The sequence below is a fragment of the Notechis scutatus genome, chromosome 9, assembly GCF_049901735.1.
Source record: "Notechis scutatus isolate UNSWTSFEM ecotype Mainland chromosome 9, rNotScu1.2, whole genome shotgun sequence".
NCBI lineage: Eukaryota > Metazoa > Chordata > Lepidosauria > Squamata > Elapidae > Notechis > Notechis scutatus.
Genome location: NC_142017.1, coordinates 3268930 through 3291291, shown reverse-complemented (window position 1 = coordinate 3291291; position 22362 = coordinate 3268930). Strand labels below are relative to the sequence as shown.

The 22362-nt window shown below is 41.0% G+C and overlaps 1 protein-coding gene across 1 annotated transcript in view; it reads left to right on the top strand.

Moving 5' to 3' along the window:
- The window catches only part of CDH13 (cadherin 13), a 411322-nt gene that overhangs the window by 249561 nt on the left and 139399 nt on the right, over positions 1-22362 (top strand). Inside the window, exon 6 of the mRNA XM_087971432.1 lies at positions 2025-2169. Coding sequence (XP_087827558.1) covers positions 2025-2169 — 145 coding nt within the window. The remainder of the gene's footprint in view (positions 1-2024; positions 2170-22362) is intronic.

The window sequence follows — 22362 nt, the reverse complement described above, 5'->3', positions numbered from 1 at the left end:
AAAAGGTTGGGGGCCACTGTTATAAGCCATCCAAAGTGACCAAGAGTGAGTTGGGCAGCCATATATATTTTCTTAAGGAAATAAGTAGTTGCATTTCTTTTTTAAAGTTAGTGCGTTACTTCAATTTAGACAAGATAAGATTGAAGGTCTACGATTTATAGAACATATATTGTGATTATTATTTTTTTGTATAGAATATGCATTATTAACTTTCCATACTATTTTTCTCTAACCTTTTCAGTGTTTACTTCACTTGACTATTTCTTCGTGCATCATCAGATCAAATGACTGAGAAAAATATTCTAATGATTCCTTTTCAATACAGGAATGTACGGGAAGAAGAAGAAACCGTTATGACACACAATGCTCAACTCGTAATTTTTCCACTTCAAATATCAGAGAAGTAGGACCACTATTTGAATTAGAGCAGACTAATTACAGGTTGAATGTACAGGGAAGTAAAATTAGATTCACTTCCATAGGGTTACCTAAGAACGGATGGAAATTTATTTTTAGTACTATCAGCTATGGATGCTGACCTACAGCTGCTGTGGTGGAAGCACCTCACATGGGTAAATTAGATCAGACATTTGAGTATAAAACTCTTATGTTTAAAACAACACTCTCCTTTTCTTTATTTCCTGCTAACAATCTCGTTTCTGCTTCCCGGTGTTCAGGTTTGGCCTATCTTTTATTTTGTAGTTTTGCAATTTATTTTGTAGTTCAGAATGTTCCCCTTCAGGATAATTACGCTTGAAGGAGAAAAGGAGGGGAAAAAAATACTTATTCTAAGCAAATCTGCACTTCATTAGCATCAAGTTGTGTTCCTCTTTTCCCCCTCCTGGCCAGCAAATATGACAATTCCATTGCAATGTGCCTAAAGAGGATCTCAGCAGGGGTGTGTTTCGATTCCTGGTTTTCACCACCATCCTTCCTTTATCCCACTTTCTCATGTGCTAACGTGGCCTGGGATTCCTAATGTCCCAAATGCTAATGTCAGATCTGCCGTCTTCAGTTCTTGCATTTTGCTGGCATCCTGCCATAAAATGCAGGGGAGAGGAGGGGGCCCGAAGGAATGTAGAGTAGCAAGGATGCACATGAGAATGGGAAGACAACTGGAAGGAGGAGGGATGCAGTCCTGACAGAAATCAGAGGTGCCAGGACTGGATCAAACCAGCCTTTAAGGACACCTGGCCTGGGAACAGAATGTGGGATTCCATCGACTGGCACCAACATCCAAACAGTTCCCAAAAACATCTGGATGAGGATGAACTGGTCAAGAGGGGACATGGAAAGGGGAAAAGGGTAATCTTTTGTGCGGGAATATTCAGATCTACCTTTCTTTCATTGCAACCGCTTAACCAGGGGTGGGATTCTACCAGTTCACACCTATTCGCTAGAACCCGTTGTTAACATTCTAAGCAGTTCAGAGAACCAGTTGTTAGAAGAAATTACTGGCCTAATCCTGTAAGGAAGGCAGGAAGGAAACATTCTGGTGTTGCTTACAGAAACTGCCTCTCCGTTAACCCTTATTACATTCTTGGCAGGACTAGACTTCCTGTCTCTGGAATGTCTCTGGAGTTTTTTCCCCCTCCTTTGCTGGTACTTTGCTTGTGTGAAGTGACCATTCAAAGTTACAATGGCACTGAAAAAAGTGACTTAGGACCATTTTTCACACTTACAACTGTTGCAGAATCCCCACAGTCATGAGAAGCCAGGTGAGGAGATGCGTGCCTCGATGTGAGTGATATTGAATTGGCCACGCCCAGCCAATAACATGACCACCAAGCCATGCCCACCAACTAAGCCACGCCCACAGAACCAGTTGTTAAAAAATTTGAATCCCACCCATGCACTTAACCGTAGTAAAAGAATCTATCAGTTCAACCAAATGGAGTTGGTGGTCTCTCTTTCCTAGGGATCTGAATTGTGGCAGGCCTGACAGCTGATGTCAAGTCTCCTTTTCTTCTCTTTGGTGGGATAATGTTACTCAGATTTCTTTTATGTTTTTTCTACTTATACAGCTTCAGGTGGAGATCACTGATGTCTCTGGGAAGACCATAGAAGGTCCGGTCCCTTTTGATATTGCCATAATAGATCAGAATGACAACAGGCCCATCTTTCGGGAAGGACCATACATTGGACATATCATGGAAGGATCTCCAACAGGTGAGTAATCAGTATACTTCTGGAATCTCATTTTGTAGGCCATGATGATTTGGTTGAGTATGATGGAGAGCTGGAAGATCCAAGTTGGACAAGATCTTAACGGAGTTTGATATTCAGTGAATACATTCAGTTGAAAGTTTGTAATTCAGTTGGATTGGAAGAATCAGTTTGGCTTGGTGATTTGAAGATGGGAAGGGAAGGGGATTTCCAATGCTCCCTGCCAGATTCCCACAAGTAAAGTCAATGGGGAAGCTGGAAGAAATCAGAAATTACTCCTCCTCCCATGACATTTTTGCCTGCCTGTTTTTCTGTTGAGGTAAGGAAATCTCTCTGAAACAGACCCAACAGGATACAAGTTATCCAATGAATTTTAGAAATGTGTTCACAATGGGAAATGTGTTTTATTTCAAGCTTGCAAGCAAAGAACGTTTTGTTGAAAGTCCCAAGTTGGATCCTATTAGAAGAGACAATGCTGTTCATGGTTGGTCTCAAAATTTAACCATTGAAGCTTTATGTTGAGATTGGAATATCCCATTAACATTTTGAGTTTGAACTGTATTGATATGTTTTAATAATAAGAACATTCCGTAATAATGACCTCATTAGTCTGCAACAACACATTCAATTTTTGTAAGATAGCTCCTTTATTTCTATGCTGTGTCATGTTTTATCCACAGGAGTTCTGGTTTTAATGTTAGAGCTTGCCATCCCTGCTGTTTCTCCTTCTATTGTTGTCTTTTTGACTGGCCTTTCAGAGTCCGTAAGCAAGGAAATGGGCAAGAATTAACAATGCTTTATTTTTTTTTCTGATGAATACCAAAGATTGGGTTGGTGGTAGAAGAGCAGGAATGTCATCAGAAGCATTTGGGAAGATAACTTCAGAAAGGTGCAGCTGCAGGGCGAAGTAGCACCACTTGTGACAGCTCCTTTGCAAAGCCTTGGGTTTCTGCAGATGGCCATAAATCACAAATACAGAAAGTAATATTGGTAGATCATGCAAAACAACTGATTAACCACCCCCCCCCCCCTATTTTACCCCATAGCAAGTGGAAGCAAATTTTAGCAGGACAGATGTTCTGAGGCTTTCCTTCTCTTCTGAAATGGGTCTTTGTCCTTTTCAAACAGGTATTTGTTTTTCTAAATTAGGGAAGGATCTGCAAACATGAAAGTAAGACCAAACCCTTAAGTAGAAACAGCTGAAATCCACCCACCCACACACCCACCCATCCAGTCAGCAGGAGACATTGAGTTCTAGTCCTGCCTCGGGCATGAAAGTCGGCTGAGTGACTTTGGACCAATCATCTGGAGACAGTGACTTCTAGTCCCACCTTAGGCATAAAAGATTGCTAGGTGACTTTTGGCCAATCACCAGGAGACATTGAGTTCTAGTCCCGCCTCAGGCATGAAAGTCGTCTGGGTGACTTTGGACCAATCATCAGGAGACAATGACTTCTAGTCCCACCTTAGGCATAAAAGATAGCTACGTGACTTTCAGCCAATCACCAGGAGATATTGAGTTCTAGTTCTGCCTCGGTCATGAAAGTCATCTGAGTGACTTTGGACCAATCATCTGAAGACAGTGACTTCTAGTCCCACCTTAGGCATAAAAGATTGCTAGGTGGCTTTTGGCCAATCACAAGGAGACATTGAGTTCTAGTCCCGCCTCAGGCATGAAAGTCGGCTGGGTGACTTTGGACCAATCATCTGGAGACAGTGACTTCTAGTCCCACCTTAGGCATAAAAGATTGCTAGGTGACTTTTGGCCAATCACCAGGAGACATTGAGTTCTAGTCCTGCCTCGGGCATGAAAGTCATCTGAGTGACTTTGGACCAATCATCTGGAGACAGTGACTTCTAGTCCCACCTTAGGCATAAAAGATTGCTAGGTGACTTTTGGCCAATCACCAGGAGACATTGAGTTCTAGTCCCGCCTCAGGCATGAAAGTCGGCTGGGTGACTTTGGACCAATCATCTGAAGACAGTGACTTCTAGTCCCACCTTAGGCATAAAAGATTGCTAGGTGGCTTTTGGCCAATCACAAGGAGACATTGAGTTCTAGTCCCGCCTCAGGCATGAAAGTCATCTGAGTGACTTTGGACCAATCACAAGGAGACAGTGACTTCTAGTCCCACCTTAGGCATAAAAGATTGCTAGGTGACTTTTGGCCAATCACCAGGAGACATTGAGTTCTAGTCCCACCTCGGGCATGAAAGTTGTCTGGGTGACTTTGGACCAGAGTCTCTCTCTGGCCCAAAGTCAGAGAGGAAGGAAGGAAGGGATGGAGGGAGTGAGGGAGGAGGGGCAGAAGGAGAAAGAAGGGATGGAGGGAGGAGGGCAGGGAAGGGAAGGGTGAAACAGAAGGACCACTGAAACGGACTTCTTCGTCTCCTGTTTCTGCATTCAATGGATGTATATCAGCCGATTTATACTCTTTTTTTTTTTTTACAGTTTGGGGTGTACATATATATGCATGCCTATTTAAGGTGGATTTGGGGTCCCCCATCTCTCCCTGTTTGAAGTCTCTCTCTCTCTCTCTCTTCCTCCTCCCTCTCTCTCTCTCTCTCTCTCTCTCTCTCTCTCTCTCTTCTCTCTCTCTCTCTCTTTTGCATGTCCCATTCCATCTTCCTCATGATCTCCAATGGTGTATAGGGCCACTTAAGCTTTCAAATGACTAAAATTGCATTCAATTTGCTGAGCCCGGCAGGATCCCTTCTTGTCTATGACCTGTGATTCGAACAACCTGCAGGAAACCACGGGAGGTTTTCTTAAGAGCTTTCTGTAGCTGGCAGATAAAATAGACAGGGATATTTTTTTTCCTTCCCCCTCCCTGTCGCCATGCGGTGTTCCTGCAGCAACCCAACACACCAGCAGCTCGTTTTGTGTCTTCGCTGCTAAGTGCATACATAAATATGTCCTTGAATGCATATCTATTATTTCTCCAACACAGCAAACATCGATCCCTTCCTAATCTTTTGGCAGGGTATCTACATAGTACATGGGGTCAAAGGCAGTGGTGGGATTCAATTTTTTTTTTTACGACCAGTTCTGTGGGCGTGGCTTGGTGGGCATGGCTTGGCTTGGTGGGTGTGGCTTGATGGGCATGGCAGGGGAACATTACTGCAAAATCCCCATTCTCTCCCCACCCCACTAGCCTGCTTTCCAGCTCCATTCTCCTGTGCAGGGCAACCAAAGACGACCCAGCCAATCAGCTGGGATTCAATGGGAGGCAGAGGATAGATGGGGGTGGGGCCAGTCAGAGGTGGGATTTGCCAGTTCTCCAAACGACTCAACATTTCTGCTACTGGTTCTCCAGAACTCGTCAGAACCTGCTGAATACCACCTCTGGTCAAAGGATCTCAAATCAATGATGGATTAAAGATTTCCTAGAGTTGGGCAGGTAGATTCCTCTTGGTTGAATCTGATACAGGTAATTCTCAACTTACGACCGCAAGGTAGCCCAAAATTTCTCTGGTTAAGTGAGACATTTGTGAAGTGAGTTTTGCCCTGTTCTGTGACCTTTCTTGCCACAGTTGTTAAGTGAATCACTGCAACTGTTAAAGTTAGCAATACAGTCGTTCAGTGAATCTGGCTTTCCTTGTTGACTTGGATGGTCGGGAGGTCGCAAAAGGGGATCACGTGACCTTGGGACACAGTCATAAGTATGAACCAGTGGCCAAGCATCTGACTTTTGCTCACATGATCAGTAGTCGTAAGCATGAAAAATGGTCATAAATCAACATTTTCCAGTGCTGTTTTTCAGTGTACGTAACTTCGAATGATCACGGTTGTAAGTCAAGGACTATGTCAACTCATAAAACATTCCTGTGCCTGTTTTAGTAGTTGCCATAAAAAAAAAGGGGGGGGAGGAAGGAAATCTGGAAGAGCAATTGAAAGCAAAAGTACATTCCAATTCTTTATCTTTAAAAGATTGTAACTAAAATACCAGAGCTTTTGCCCGTGAATATATTTAATTGGAGAACGTGAATGATGACACGCAGCCTGTGAAGGTGCTCAATTGGAGAATCTGATTTATAACATACCTGGGGGGAAACAGGGTCACAGGGGACTGGAAATGACATAGGCCAGAGTTGGCTTCATACAGGGCAAGGCCAGTATGTCACCTTTAATGAACCCTTTAAAGTTTTTTGAAGTTTGGCTCAAGAATCATGGTTAGGGCAACTGCTGGAATCCTGACAGACTACGTGTAAACCAGTTTTGGGCTGGCACAGACAGAAAACAGTTACAGTTTTGGTTTTTCCCACCCGGCTCCTTTCCATGCAATGGTTTTATTCCACCTTGAACAGCTCAATCACGCTGGGAAGGTTGAAGAAATAGATCTCATAAAATTTCCTTCTTCCTCAACCTAGATGGCCCCTCTATCAAAAACTCCTGCAGGTATTATTTTGTAATTTGTCATGTTTCTGCAATCCTGCCCCATGAAACAATAGAGAAAGGGATGGAATTTTGATTTTTAAGCACCCTGAATTTAAAAACTTCCCCCAGCCCCAAAACACCTGTTCTTAGTTGTATATGCTTTGCCATCTTTTATTTCCCCAAAACAAAACAAAAATGCAGTATCAGTTTAACAATCCTCAAAAGAGAGTCACAATCCTTTAAATATATATATTTCTAGTGGTTCAAAATTCATTCTCTGCTAAAATATACAGCTGGTTCCCGTTATTCGCCAATTCCTTATTTATGAATTTGCTTACACTGTAAAATTTATTTATACCCACAAAGTCAATACTTGCAGTGGTTCGTGGACAAGCAAAGCAGTGGAAACTGTGAGTTCACTCAACATGTATGTTGAAGTTTCACTGTTCACTAATTCAGTGTTTTCAGCAACTTTACAGAACATTAACTACTGTGAATAATGAGAATTGACTGTCCATATTTTAAAAACGGTTCTCAGTTTTCATGCAGACATTTTTAAACACATTAGTCAAGCGATTCAGATGGTGGATGAAATGCATTTAAGTTGGGGAGTAGCTATTTGACATGCTGGTTCACCCCTAATTTTTTGGAATATTAAAAATTCAAGTACATTTAGCATCCAGAAAATCTCCATCCTCGTTCTACATTTGAATTAATGAGCCACTCCACTTTTTAATTTTACCTTTGGTGCAATTTCTCAAAATGCACGTTATTTCTAAACATTGCAGACTAAACGCTCAAGGTAATGGTATTTATAATATTCTGCCTGTAAAGTTTCCTGTAAATAAGCTCCACCCTCCTTGATCAGAGAGAAAACCTTATAATGATAGTTACAAGTAAATTACAGGCGTGCAATTAGACTATTGCTAGTTCTAATGATCTTAAATTAAAATTATGAATAAATACATTCAGGGCAACATCAAAAACAATTTTGTTTGTGTGCCGTATACTTCAGCACGAATTAAATCAGTGGAAGCTCTTTTGATGTTTCTTCATAAAGACAGCAAATAAGGAGCTGTTGCAAAATGTTTACATAAAATCAAGGACTGGTTTTGATATGATGTGCAAAGGAAATAATCCAAATTAAATCTCAACTGGGAATACTTTGGAGTTTGGTATTTGAGTTGGCACTAATTCCAATGTTTCACTCTGAAGCAGGCTGACTTGGAAATGTCCATTTTTTTTAAAAAAAAAAATAGACTTTTATTTTAAAGCAAAGGGTAGTTGTAGCATCAGCCATAGTTTGGACTAGTTGATATGGAAGATCTAACCTTGATTGGGATGTCATCATTATATCCAACTGCTTTAGTTTAGTGGTTTCATTTATCCAGTGGTGGAAAATTTTAAAACTAAGCAAGTGATGGTCAGAAATGAGCACTTGTTTCACCCTCCTCCTCCTGAACAGCATACCTCCTTCATTCTCAGTGTGCTTAAAAAGAAATTAATACAAGGGTCAAATGAAATTAAGGCTTAAATTGAAGCTTAAATGAAAAAATGGTTGCAGGAATTGGGTATGTCTATTTGAATGAAAAGAAGGACATGATAGCAGCCTTCCAATATCTCAGGGGCTGCCACAAAGAAGAGAGAGTCAAGCTATTCTCCAAAACACCTGAAGTGGCAGGACAAGAAGCAATGGGTGAAAACTAATCAAGAAGAGAAGCAACTTAGAACTAAGGAGACATTTCCTGACAGTGAAAACAATTCATCAGCAGAACAATTTGCCTCCAGAAGTTGTAAATGCTCCAACACTGGAAGTTTTTAAGAAGAGACTGGATAATTATTTGTCTGAAAGAGTATATGGTTTCCTGCCTAAGTAGGGGGTTGGACTAGAAGACCTCCAAGGTCCCTTCCAACCCCGTTATTCTGTTAAATTAGAAATCAGGACAATCAAAGCGGAAGTGATATTGCGGCTTTTCATTGCCGGATGGTGTTTCCTATGCAACCTATTTTCTCATCCTAGAAACAACCAAAACAATAATGTTTGGGGAATCTATTTTTATTAGACTGTTGGTGTGTTAATTAAGGGAGGGGAAGGACGCATGTTTCTTAATTAAAGTACAAATGAATTTTTAAGGAAGCTTGGAAGATCCCCCACTGGGCAGTAAAGATTGCTCGGCTTCAACAAGCAAGAATAATTCTGTACCGGTTTACAGGGAGATGGTTATTTATGCCACGCCATTCCAGAAGGGAGTTTTATCATCATTTCTAAAGCATCGTTTTGTGTGGCTTTTAAAGTTCAGGGTTGGCTTTAAGCTAGCTGAGGAAAGGTGAAGGACAAAATATTTGCCAGTGAAATAAACAGATTCAACAGTGAAGTGGAAAATGAATGAATGTTTTCCACTTTGGAGTGTGATGAAATTTGCTGTAGTTTTTCCACCCCCCAAAAAATGAAAATCTCATTATTTTACTCACGGATTATTTTAATGCTTTATTTTTTTAAAAGAAAAACAAAAAAAATGATTTAGAATATTATACCATTTCCCATAACACAGTCTAGAACATTCTTCAATTTGAACAGTTGTTGTTCAGGCATGAATCAAAGTATAACTATCAGTTGAATTTCTCAACTTTTTTACCTTGTACTTAATAGGAAAATGTTCAAAAACTTTTAAAATCCATTCTTCTATCTTTATATTTATTCTGCTTTTAATCCATCGGCAATTAATGTCCCCTTTGTGCCTTATTTAAACATTTTAAAGCATAATTGCAAGTAAAACCACAAGAAATGTATTCAAATAGAAATATATATATATTCATAAGTTGGAGAGAACAAGCCCAAACACTGTGGAGGAAAAGAGGTAATTAAAAAGTAGCAATTGTTCTTAATTCATACATTTTTATTCCGAGGAATTCATGGTGGAATATACAACTCCTTCTCAATTTACACACACACACACACACACACACACACACACACACACACCTATGATGTTTTAAGAAATAAGTGTCTTAATGCCAACCAGCCAATTCTGCATCTGGTAGATGAAATGAATTCATTCCTGTTCAAATATATATGTACTATATAAGTGCCAAATTATCTAGGAAAGGTAAAGGAAGGAGATGGAATTCACTCAAGCCATTTTTTATTTAGAATATTCTTTGAAACCCAACCTCAGAGGCTGGACATAGAGTTTGTTGGGAAAACTAAACTGGAAAATACATGATACTGACTGGATATAAACAAAGAGCAAACCCCACACCCTTCTAGCATTGATGATGTTACCTAGTTGGGTCATGAAATGTCTGCAAGAAAATAATCCAGCTCAGAGAGTCCCAAGGACTTTACAGTCCTCCTCCTCCTCCTCCTCCTCCTCCTCCTCCTCCTCCTCCTCCTCCTCCTCCTCCTCCTCCTCCTCCTCCTCCTCCTCCTCCTCCTCCTCCTCCTCCTCCTCCTCCTATTCCTATTCCTTCTCCTCCTCCTCTCTGTAAACCCCACTCCCTTCTCGCACTGATGATGTTACATAGTTGGGTGATGCAACATTTGCAAGAAAACAGACAAGCTCAGAGAGCATCCTTGATTTATTCAGTCTCCTCCTCCCCCCCCCACTCCCCCTCCTCCCTGCAAAACCCATTCCCTTTTAGAGCTTCTACTTGGGTCATGAAACATCTGCAAGATGTTCCATGGTTCAACCAAGCTCAGAATCACAGTTCAACCCTGAGCTTGCAAATATTTTCTTCTGTTGGAAAATAGATGCCTCTGTGGATGCAACCCACCAAACCACAATAATTCCTAGCATTGGAGATCAATCCGAGCTGACAGACAAAGTGCCCCAGTTGTCACATGTCGAGTGGAGCATCCCATTTGAACTTCTACTGTTGTTCCAGGTCTCAGTTAACCAGCCCTACTGATGTTTTATTTATTTATTTATTTATTTGATTTGCCAATTGTTTACAAGATAATAAGTATAAGTGTATACATAGTTGTGAATACATGAAATGGGTACATATAAGAAAAATAAAAGAAGAATAAGAGAAACAATAGGACAGGGACGGTAGGCACGTTTTTTTGTCAGGCACCTCATGATGTCCTTTGCACAAGTTACTGAGCAACCTCATTGATGTGATATCCTCATGATATATGTGGTACCAGTTGCCCAAGAGATACAAATCACTGCTATGCAAACAGTAAAAACAAATGTAGTAGTATCTGGTTTTCTGAAGGAGAAGCATTGAAGTCAACCTGTAGGTATAATAATATGTGGCTCATGAACTCCAGTTTTACATATTCATCGTTTTTGGAGTGCTATGGGATGCCAACTTTTAGCCTCCCAAAGGATCAAGACTAAAGCCTAAAACAGCTTAAATTGATTAGTCAAGTGCCTGTATTACAAATCAACCTCCCCCCATCACCCAAAATTGCATGTGCATAAGAGACAGATTTTTAAAAAGCATTTATTTTAATAAAAGTCTGCATTACAAGAAATGCTTGTTCAACAGAATTTGGAAACCTAATACTGCAAAAATTTGCAGGTTTTTTTTTTTTAGAAAAAATATTAAAAGCCCTCCGGCAATTCTCTCGTTGCTTCTGGGACATTTTTGTGCAATAGATGGTAGATTGCTTCTTGATGTAGCAAATCAATACATCTTTATTTGAAGAAAGTTTTAAAATGTAATCAAGAAGCTTTAGCAAACAGGATTTACTATTTTCTTTGCCAGGTAAATATTAACCTATCTCTTGGCAGTGAGGTGGGCTTTGAAAATTTAAAGCACAGGGCCCAGAAAATATATATAAATATATATTTACTGGTACATCTTATAGTTTGATTGGCATGTAGGAAATATATAATGAGTTTCCAGGGAAAGGATGGGAATCAAATCCTATGGGTAAATTGCTAGCTAGCGAGCGAGCTGCATTCAATGGATTCATATTTAAGCTGGACCTTCAAAAATAGAAGTGACCTGTTTAAGAAATTTATAAATAACAATAGCGCCTTGGGGAACTTTACTGGGAGAAGGCATGAAAAATGAATGTGTTTTGTTTGTTTTTTACTTCGACATAAAGTTTCTTTTTTGCATTTCACTGGGTTTGGTCCCAAACCCCTTGTAGATCTTACTTATTCTAGTTGATTAAAAATGCAGCTTTGATTCTTCCCTGCCTGCTTAATGCATTGGCTACAGCACAATTGTCATTTAGTGTTTCACTTTTCTAATTTATTTTTTATATGCCATTCTTGGTTATTTGAATTTTTTTTAAAGGGAGAGGCTAATATTTATAAAGAGTATTTTAGACCAGCATACATATCAGCTGCTTACTTTATAATGAAATGCATACAACTATGGATAGCCTCTGGGGGAGAAAAATGTCTTTTGCGTTTCAAAAAATGCAAACCGGTGCAGAAACGGAATGCAGTGGACTTGGAGAAATGAACCCAATTCAGAAATAGATTGGTGCAGTCCTAATTCCTTTGAATACGTTAAGTTTTATTTTTCAACAATTACGGTAAAGATACAGTGAACTGCACAGTGAACTTACATAAGCATGAAGGAAGAGCAGGCTTATTAAGAAGGGCCTAAGAAAAAAAAAGGGACGTGGTGGCTCCGTGGCCAAGAGGCTGAGCTTGTCGATCAGAAAGGTCAGCAGTTCCATGGTTCGAATCCCTAGCACCGCATAACGGAGGGAGCTCCCGTTCCTTGTCCCAGCTTCTGCCAACCTAGCAGTTCGAAAGCATGTAAAAAAATGCAAGTAGAAAAATAGGGACCCCTTTGGTGGGAAGGGAACAGAGTTCTGTGTGCCTTTGAAGGCGTTTAGTCCCGCTGGGCACACGACCACGGAGACGTCTTCGGACAGCGCTGGCTCTCGGGCTTTGTAGCGGAGATGAGCACTGCCCCCTAGAGCCAGAAACGACTAGCATGCATGTGCGAGGGGAACCTTTACCTTTACTTTAAGAAAATCCAAATAAATCTATTTACAGGTAATCCTTGACTTGTGACCACAGCGGAGGCCAAAATTTCTGTTGCTAAGCGAGACAGTTGTAAAACGAATTTTGTCCCATTTTACAGACCTGTCTTGCTGTTGTTTTTTTAAGTGTATCCCTAAAGTTGTTAAGTCAGGTTGTTAAGCAAATCTGGCTTTCCCGTTGTATTCGCTTGTCAGAAGGTCTCAAAAGAGGAGCCCATGACACAGGAACACTGCAATTGTCATAAATATGAGTCGTTTGCCAAGCCTCTGAATTTTGATCATGTGACCAGGGGGATGCTGCATTTGTTGTAAGTCTGGAAAACGGTCATAAGTCACTTTTTTTCAGTGCCATTATAACTTTAACTAGTCAATAAATGAACTGTTGTAAGTCAAGGACTACCTGCATTGTAGTGTGTATGTGTATTTGTGCATTTGGGGCCCAGTGGAAGCTAAAAACTACGCCCATTTCTTCTTTCCTTCCAGAAGAAATACCTTTTCTTCTTTGTTCGTGCTTTTCAAGTAGCTGGGAAATTATACGTTGTCATCCCAGTTATTAGTAGTTGATCAGATACTAATCTCACAAGAGCCGGGATGAATGGCTGGACAGCACAGCTATCAATGTGCTTATTTCCTGGCATTTATCCTCTGACTTCCATCCCGAGCTGTTTCTGTCTCCAATTTGGCTGCCTTAATTTGTCTTTTTTTTCTCTCCCTGTTAAGAAAAAAGCAAGCATTAAAACCGTGCCAATATTTCACAGGTTTTAATTGCACAGTCTCCTTCCCATTTCTCCAGCCTTTCTATCCAGGAGAAAAGATTCACAAATAAAATGATTGCGCAGGGGCGCCACCCTTTCGCCATCCCTTTCCGTGAAAAATACACTTTTATGTCCTGCTTCTCTGTCTTCCCTCCTCCTCCTCCTCCTCCTCCCCTCTCCTCCTTGGTTTCATGACAGCTGCTTGTGATCCTGTACTCACAATTAAAGCACAACCACTGTAATTATTGATTTGAGCAACAGCAAAACTAAGTGCAATATCAGACGTCTATCAAAGCTCTCAAATTTAATTGTCCTCAGGTCTGGATCTAGCAACGCTGTCTCTTTTTAGCCCTACAGCCTCCTGGTTTTTTAGGCACAGTATACGCAACATCCATGAATGAATCTATCATGCCTTTGTTGGAATCTGATTCTGAGGAGGAGGTCAAACAGCTGACAGGGAGTGGGAGTGTGGCTCCAGTGGCTGTGGAGGAAACTGGGGAAGGGCACAGTCCGGCTGTGTATTCAGAGGAAGACCCAGGCCCACCCCCTCTTCATCATAGGGCATGCAGGGAGGAACAGATAAGGGAGCAACATGGGTTATGGGGGAGAAAAAGGCCCTGATTCCCTTCATTGGCTGCAGCTGGGAAAACAGGATAAAGAGGGTGTTTGCACACAGAACCTTGCTGGAAGCAAAGCATGCGTTATCTTTGTTTGTCACATCTTATCTGGGTTCTGGCATCCTCCCAACCATGTGTGTTTTGTTATCTTTTGAAGTCTGCAATTCCTTGTCCTGCCCTGTCTCGTTAATTGCTGCAGCATGGTTTGTGTTGGTTTTTATTTATAATTTATATGTACTTTGGGTTCGGACTAAATTTCTTCCCTTTAAAAACTGTTCTTGGGAGAGTTTTTTCTCCAGCCGATGATAACTGGACATTGGGGGCCAAGTTGGAGGTATTAAAGAGACTTTACCTTTTTTGTGACTTTGTTGCTTTTGTGCTACAACCTGGGTCATCACAGAATCTCTACAGCCATTCAGACACCTCAGGAAGGTTTCAAGCCGAAGGTTTTTTTTTTTTTTAATGAGGGGAGGACAGTTCCTTTCTCCCATTTTGGCATATTCCAAGGATGCCTGGCTTTTCTTGCCTTGTCTGGATTATGGGAGGGAAGGTTATAACATGGTCTGGATGAAACCATATCCACATTCAAAGTTTGTGGGATCCTGGATGCTCTCTGAGCTTGGTTGTTTTCTTGCAAACGTTTCGTGACCCAACTAGATAACAACATCAGTGCTAGAAGGGGTTTATTCTCTACCAATTACCAAGTAAGACAATCAAACAATAAATCAAGAGACCATCAAGAACACTTCCACCAATATTGACAGGGCAAGTCATCATATATAAACAGAAAGAAAAGTCCTTTCCCCTCCAGCATTGATGATGTTACCTAGTTGGGTCATGAAATGTCTGCAAGAAAAGAACTAAGCTCAGAGAGCACCAAGGACCTCGCAGCCCTCTTCTTCCTCCTCTGCACAAACCCCACTCTCTTCTAGCACTGATGATGTTCCCTAGTTGGGTCATGAAACGTCTGCAAGAAAACCACCAAACTCAGAGAGCAACAAGGACCCTACAGTTCAACCCTGAGTATTCTCCTCTATATTAAAGTTGTGTTCTCACACACACTCCCAAGTTTGGTTTGTCATGCAAAGGAAATGTACCCCAAATTGGACATCACCCATTGCTTCAAAGGGCCCAGATGCTCTGTCTGTGCATGCAAAACCTAAGCTAATGAAAAGCCTGCTCCTTAACCCTAAACCATCTCAGTGTGTCATCTCAATTAATCACTTACCTGTGAGTGAAGGAAGAATGGAAATCTTGTATTTTAACCAGTTGTCTTCAATGCAGAAGTCACAAGAAATATTCTAAAAGGGGTAAATTCAAAGGGAAGCAATCTCTTTGATTTTTGTTTTTACTGATTTACAATCCTTTGAAAAATTACTAAACGTACCTTGCAGGTTTTGGCTTTTGAGACAATCTGGAAAATGGTTGACCAGGTAGGGCTTAGTTCCACCAAAACTCTGTTGCACATTTTCTTTACTGGAGTAAAAGGAAAGGGGGGAAAAAACAATGTTTGATGCTGTTCTGCTGCCCTGGGACTTTTTGAAATTAGCATACAGGCTAAAACTGCTGATTGGGGTTTATTTCCAATGTCATTATAGCATTTAAAAAAAGCTTGAATATTCAGGAATCTTGAAAAGGGGGGAGGGAGGGGGGAGGAAACTAACTTGCCTCCCAAACAATGGGTGAGCAACCCGTAAAGTGGCTCAGCCATGAGACAGCCCTGGATCTTGTCTGAGAGTGTCAAAGGATTAGTATTAAAGTGACTTACTGCTACGGACTAAGCTTTTATTTTAATATCCTACATTATGTGTAGGAAAGTATTTTTATGTGCTAGTTTAATTGTGGGATAGGCATTCAGTACTCAATTTAAAAGCAGTAATGCTTTGTTAAAATAATCCAGGTTTTGACAAGCCAAGGACCATTCAGAACCTTGGAGAGAGCAAAGCAGGAAATTTGCATGCTAGTTCTTCTAGCAAAAGACTATAGTTGAGTTTGTTTTTAAGTTGAGTTGAGTGAAGGTTGAGGCCTTAAGACAGGGGTGTGCAACCTTGGCAACATTAAGATCTGTGGGTTTCAATTCCCAGAATTCTCCAGCCAGCTTGGTTAGCTGGGGAATTCTGGGAGTTGAAGTCCACAGGTCTTAAAGTTGCCCAAGGTTGCACAACCCTGCCTTAAGAAAGTCTAAAGTTGACCAAGGTTGCACATCCTTGCCTTAAGAAGGTCTGATTATGTAGCACCTCTATTCCGACAGGATGTTGACTTTAGTTTGGGAGTCTTCGTCTCCCACATAGCCATAAGGAATTCATGCTGTATATGAGATTAGGACTATATCTCCATGGGAAAGGTGTTGGAGATCAACCTGAAGATCTCCCTCCCTGTGGATCATTGGACTTCTTCAGATCATTTCTAATCCTCTGCTCCTGGGATCCTGGTATTCTTAAGTTGATAGAATTCAGTCAGGTGTTAAAACATTGCATGGATTTCTGTGGGGTGTTTACACATCTAAGTTGCAGAGATGGTTATCTTCTTTTCATGTTTACAAACACGCTCATGTATTAAGAATTAGGGTGTTATATTATTACCCCTGTGACCATTCCCGTGCAGCATTGCTGGAGATATTAACAAAGTCACAGGTTATGCATTTGCTCTTTGATGTAATAACAGAAGCCTGGATGAAAAATGATGGTTCCTATAAGCCAAATGGGAGGTGGCCCAGCCATGCTCAGGTCCCATACAAATGAGAAGTTATTTCCTGTCAAATAGTGTTGGAATATTTTGTTCCCTTTTGGCATATTGAGAGATTTGGGGGGAGGGTTGTCTTTCTTATTTATTCCCTTTCTTTCTAACTTCAGGTAATGGGAAGTTTAAATATGGTTATTACATAAAGAGCAGAATATGGGAAAGAAACATGAAAAATAAGCCCTTGTTTGGCAAGTTTAGGGCACCATGTATAAGTTAAAAATCAACGTAAATCTAAGATACTCTTCAATTTCATGCTATGTTGAGGTAGCTATATTATATTTAAAGGCTTGGAGTCATCCTGGTGAATGGGCCATGTGAATTCTGCTCATAAATCTAGCCTCAGAACAGCACTGGGCCTTAGCTGGTCCAACTCCATTTCCCCAAAATACCCCATTGACCCACGTTGGTGGAATGCACACCAATCAGAGTCCCTAGGCAAGAGTATCATCATGATGCAGACCAAGGATGAAGGCAAGATGTAACTATAGCAAGCTTGAGAAGAGTATGTCAAAAGCATTTGCAAACATTTGGCAGCAAACTTACAGTACTACTTGAAAAGTTACAGAAAAGGATATTTAAGATGCAGAATGGTCTAATGAAAGAGGCTTCCAGAAAGAAGAGAAGGTCAACCTATTCTCCACCGGAAGTCAGGACAAGAAGCAACGGATGGAAACTAATCAAGGAGAGAACCAACCTAGAACTAAGGAGAAATTTCCTGACAATTAGAACAATTAATCAGTGGAACAATTTGCCTCCAGAAGTTGTGGGTGCTACACACTGGAGGTTTTTAAGAAGAGACTGGATAACCATTTGTCTGAAGTGGTGTAGGATTTCCTGCCTAGGCAGGGGATTGGACTAGAAGACCTCCAAGGCCCCTTCCAACTCTGTTATTCTGTTTATTCTGTTAATCTATTTGCCTTGTGCATTCTACTAGGAATGGTACTGTATGTCATCAATGATCTCTTCCACAAAAGGAATTTGGATTCATAAGGAAAATGTGTCTGTTTAACAGGGTTTTGAGTGGTTAAATGTATTTTACAAAGTGTAATTGGCATCTTCTCTCTGCCAATTTAAGAATCTCAATTCTGGCAGATCAGTATATAACGAAGAATAACCAAGGCAACCACCATGTCTTCCTGAAGCAGCCAGTGAGCTCCTGCAAGAAGTCCTAAGCAAGCCAAGATGAAGTCTGTATTGTGATCAATCGACAAATGAGATTCAAGTATTTGTATGCAAATTAAAACAGAAAAATCACACTGCAATTGTTCAACTTTCCTAATCAACTTGCATTTTGTTCAACCCAGAAATCCAATTTCAAGTTTCAACCGCAAGCACAACCTATATGTTGCACCTGACCTTATATTTTAACCAATAATTTCTCAGCAGTGTGATAATTGGAAGATAAATGTAAGCTAATGTGTTTCTTCAGCGGCTTCCCTGAGCATTAAACTTAAATAAAAGAGTCCAGTGAGGTGAAACTCTTTTCCTTCGAATACCCATTAACTAGTCTTATATAAAGTCTGTCTTGAGAGAATGATAGAGAAAAGTATTTTACAATCTCGGATTGCTTAATGCAACCAACGTTGGTGGGTTGCTCCACTCTTTCTTTCTTTCTTTCTTTCTTTCTTTCTTTCTTTCTTTCTTTCTTTCTTTCTTTCTTTCTTTCTTTCTTTCTTTCTTTCTTTCTTTCTTTCTTTCTTCCTTCCTTCCTTCCTTCCTTCCTTCCTTCCTTCCTTCCTTTCCTTCCTTCCTTCCTTCCTTTCCTTCTCTCTATTCTCCTATCCCTTCTTTCCTTCCTTTTCTCTCTATTCTCCTTTCCCTTCCTTTCTTTTCTCTTTATTTTCCTATTCCTCCCTCCCTTCCCCTTCCTTTTCTCTGTATTATTCTATCCCTTCCCTCCTTTCTCTCTATTCTCCGATTTCTTCCTTCCTTCCTTTTCTCTCTATTCTCCTTTCCCTTCCTTCCTTTTCTCTCTATTCTCCTTTCCCTTCCTTCCTTTTCTCTCTATTCTCCTTTCCCTTCCTTCCTTTTCTCTTTATTTTCCTATTCCTCCCTCCCTTCCCCTTCCTTTTCTCTGTATTATTCTATCCCTTCCCTCCTTTCTCTCTATTCTCCGATTTCTTCCTTCCTTCCTTTTCTCTCTATTCTCCTATCCCTCCTTCCTTCTCTTCCTTCCTCCTTTCCTTCCTCACAAATAAGAACAAATTGTCACAGTGATTCCCTGTCGGTTGTGTCTTTCAAAATTGGCTCGTTCAATCTTACTAGGGACTCATTGGAGCATTAAAAACCTATGGCAAACTATTCTTATAATGATCCACTCCTACCACCCCCAAAAAAACCCTTGATGTAAAAACCTGTTGATTCTGGGAAGTTCATATCTTGGTTCTTAAGTGACGCCTCAGTCCTGCTGCCTTTGAACTGAAACAAACGTACCTAGCCTTGATCTGTCTTTGATCAATGAACCTCTAAAGGCTCCTTTTAACTTTTGCTTAATTGAATGTTTGGCGCTCTCATTTATCTGTTTTTCTGCCTTTTTGTTTCTCCACAGCCTCCTTTTCTGTTGTAATCCCCAGTGGATTTCCAGAAATTTGCATTTCTATTTGCAAACCTATTGGTGTTAAACCTGCTACACAGACCAACGCTTTTGCTTTTATTCTCCTCGCCCCCATTGGAAAATAAACATATTTTATTGTTTACTGTGTTAATTCCTTTCAAAGTTTACATCAGAATGTCTTATTAACATTTCCTCCAGTTAAAAATGGAAGAGGAAGAGAACAAGTAATAATACTAATGATGAGATTCTACAAGAATAATAAGCGAGGGGCTGCAAAATGTGGAACAACAGATGTCATTGATTTAGGAAAGGTGGAATAATGGAGTATAATACTATGAACATAGATGATGTTTGGGCAATAAAACATCTGCAAGAAAACCACCAAGCTCAGAGAGCACCAAGGCTTCTAGAGTCCTCCTCCTCCTCCTCTTCCTCCTCCTCCTCCAAAAAAATCCACTCTCTTCTAGCACTGATGATGTTACCTAGATAGGTCATGAAATGTCTGCAAGAAAACCACCAAGCTCAGAGACCATCAAGGATTCCACACTCCTCCCTCCTCCTCCTCCTCCTCCTCCTCCTCCTCCTCCTCCTCCTCCTCCTCCTCCTCCTCCTCCTCCTCCTCCTCCTCCTCCTCCTCCTCCCAAACCACACTCTCTTCTAGCACTCATGATATTACCTAGATAGGTCATGAAATGTCTGCAAGAAAACCACCAAGCTCAGAGACCATCAAGGATTCCACCTCCTCCTCCTCCTCCTCCTCCTCCTCCTCCTCCTCCTCCTCCTCCTCCTCCTCCTCCCAAACCACACTCTCTTCTAGCACTCATGATATTACCTAGATAGGTCATGAAATGTCTGCAAGAAAACCACCAAGCTCAGAGACCATCAAGGATTCCACACTCCTCCTCCTCCTCCTCCTCCTCCTCCTCCCTCCTCCTCCTCCTCCTCCTCCTCCTCCTCCTCCTCCCAAACCACACTCTCTTCTAGCACTCATGATATTACCTAGAAGGGTCATGAAACATCTGCAAGAAAACCACCAAGCCCCTCATTTCAACCCCGAGCTACAAATATTCCTCCCAGCTTTCATTTGACCCCTGTTTGTTCTAACCTAGTTTTCTTGTTTTCAGCAGTTCTTTGAAGCTCAGAGAATTTATTTTCAATCCTGTTTTACTGAGCACATTTAAAGATGCCAAAGACTGAATACAAGCAATGCTCTCCTGGATCAAATCAAAGCTGATCTAATCCAGCCCATCGCACCTACTGTCACTAACCAGATGTTCCAGGGCCAAATGCTGGCTTAGATGGACTTTGTTGCCTCTGTTTTATAACACTGCCTCTGCCTGAAGTTTTATATTCAGAAATAATTTAGGGAGGGAGGAATTACTGTCAAAGTTAGCGAGAGAGCAGTGTTATAATATCCTTGACAAAAGACAAGGAACAAGGAACTATTGTAAAGCGAGACCTTGGTGTTTTTTTCAAGCCAATCAATCAAGCCTCCCCTAAAAGGGCTTAAACTGATTTACTAGGCTTGTATTCACCATCATCTTCTTTTAATGACCCCCATAAATCCCTTCCGGGTTGGAGTCAGGGTAATTGAATGGAGCTGAATGTTTACTGGCTGGATGCCCTTCCTGTCACCAATGCGGAGTTTTGTTCAGTAGATATATTCTCATTGTGCCCAGAGAGAGAAAACCTGCCTCTACCTAGGATTGAACTCACAGCCTCCTGATTGTGAGGCAAGAGCTCCACCTCTGGGTCACCGCATCACTCCGGTTTACTAGGCTGGTATCGAAAACCTAACATTTGGAAAGCTTATGCAAGCTCAGAAGCTCTTCCTGCCACCACTGTTTGAAGTAGAAGAAGCTGCATTAGACCAGACCAGATCATCTCATTAAATATAATTGACAAACTGCTCTTCAGAATTTCAAGCAAAGGTCTTAATTAGCTCTACTGGATAAAGCTTTTTTACTTCTGTTTATGTACAGCCTGCTCAGTCCTGAAATAACCAGCCCATGGTGGATAAAAAAAACAAAAAAAACCTCTTCAGTTATACTGAAAGAATACGAGAAACAGACCATCGAAAATGGCAATAGGAAGTTGATATACAATGAGGCACCCAGCTAGGGGCAAGCAGTTGATCCATCCAGATCAATTGCTTTGCATGGGCTGACACTTATTTCCAAAACTATTTTAGCTCTATCTGCAGAAACCAAGGATGGTGTATTGACACCTGATGTCTCCACATTTCTACCATTAAAAGAACCCTGCTTCATTCTTTTGTTTAAGCATCAAAGCATGAAATCAACCGGAAGGGTCTGGAAGCTACAAAACTCTCAAGACAGTTATACATTCCCTCAGCATGAAAAATGACTGTATTTATGACTCCTTCGGTTTACTTGCCTGAATGACCCAGGGACATGTCCACAAATTCAACTAAGTGGATTCAGTTTGGCGAGGCTTTGAGGTTCCTTTTCAATTCAGCAATTTAGGTCACTCTGCACAGTGATCCCAGCCTAAAGCTACACCTGGATTTAACCATGTTAAAACTCAATCCTGAATGAATTTGACAATCATCTCCTATCCATTCTGCTTCTCTTGGGCCTTTTAATTTTCCTTCCGTTCCTTGTTACTCAGGGCAGTGCAGTGTCTCAACAATTAAGACACTGGGCTTGTTGGCTGGAAAGCCAAAAGCACAGGTTCGAGACCCCAGTGCTGAGTGACGGAGTAAGTTCCCATCCTCACCTCCGCTCTTGCCAACCTAATGGTTTGAAAGATGCGAATGCGAGTAGATAAATAGGTATGACTTTGTTGGGAAATTAACAGTGCTCTATGCCATCATGCTGGCCACATGACATGTTGGCTCAATGGCCTTGAAACAGAGATGAACACGAACCTCCTTCTAGTTGGCAACAACTAACAAAGTAAAATCCACAGGGATTTTAGCTAAGCAGGATTGTGTAGTTCTTCAACACACCTCCCCTCAAACACACACACACACACACACACACACACACACTCATTTTAAAAAATAGCATCCTGCTTAATAACCCTGGGTTTCTTCCGAGAATTAAGTTTCATAGAGAATAATTGGAAAGCAACTCGAAAGGAGTAACAAATCAGGTTCATTACAGCCACATCTTAATGAAGTTCTTAATGACATATTAAATGTAGTCTCTTCGAGCTTTGAGAGAAGCA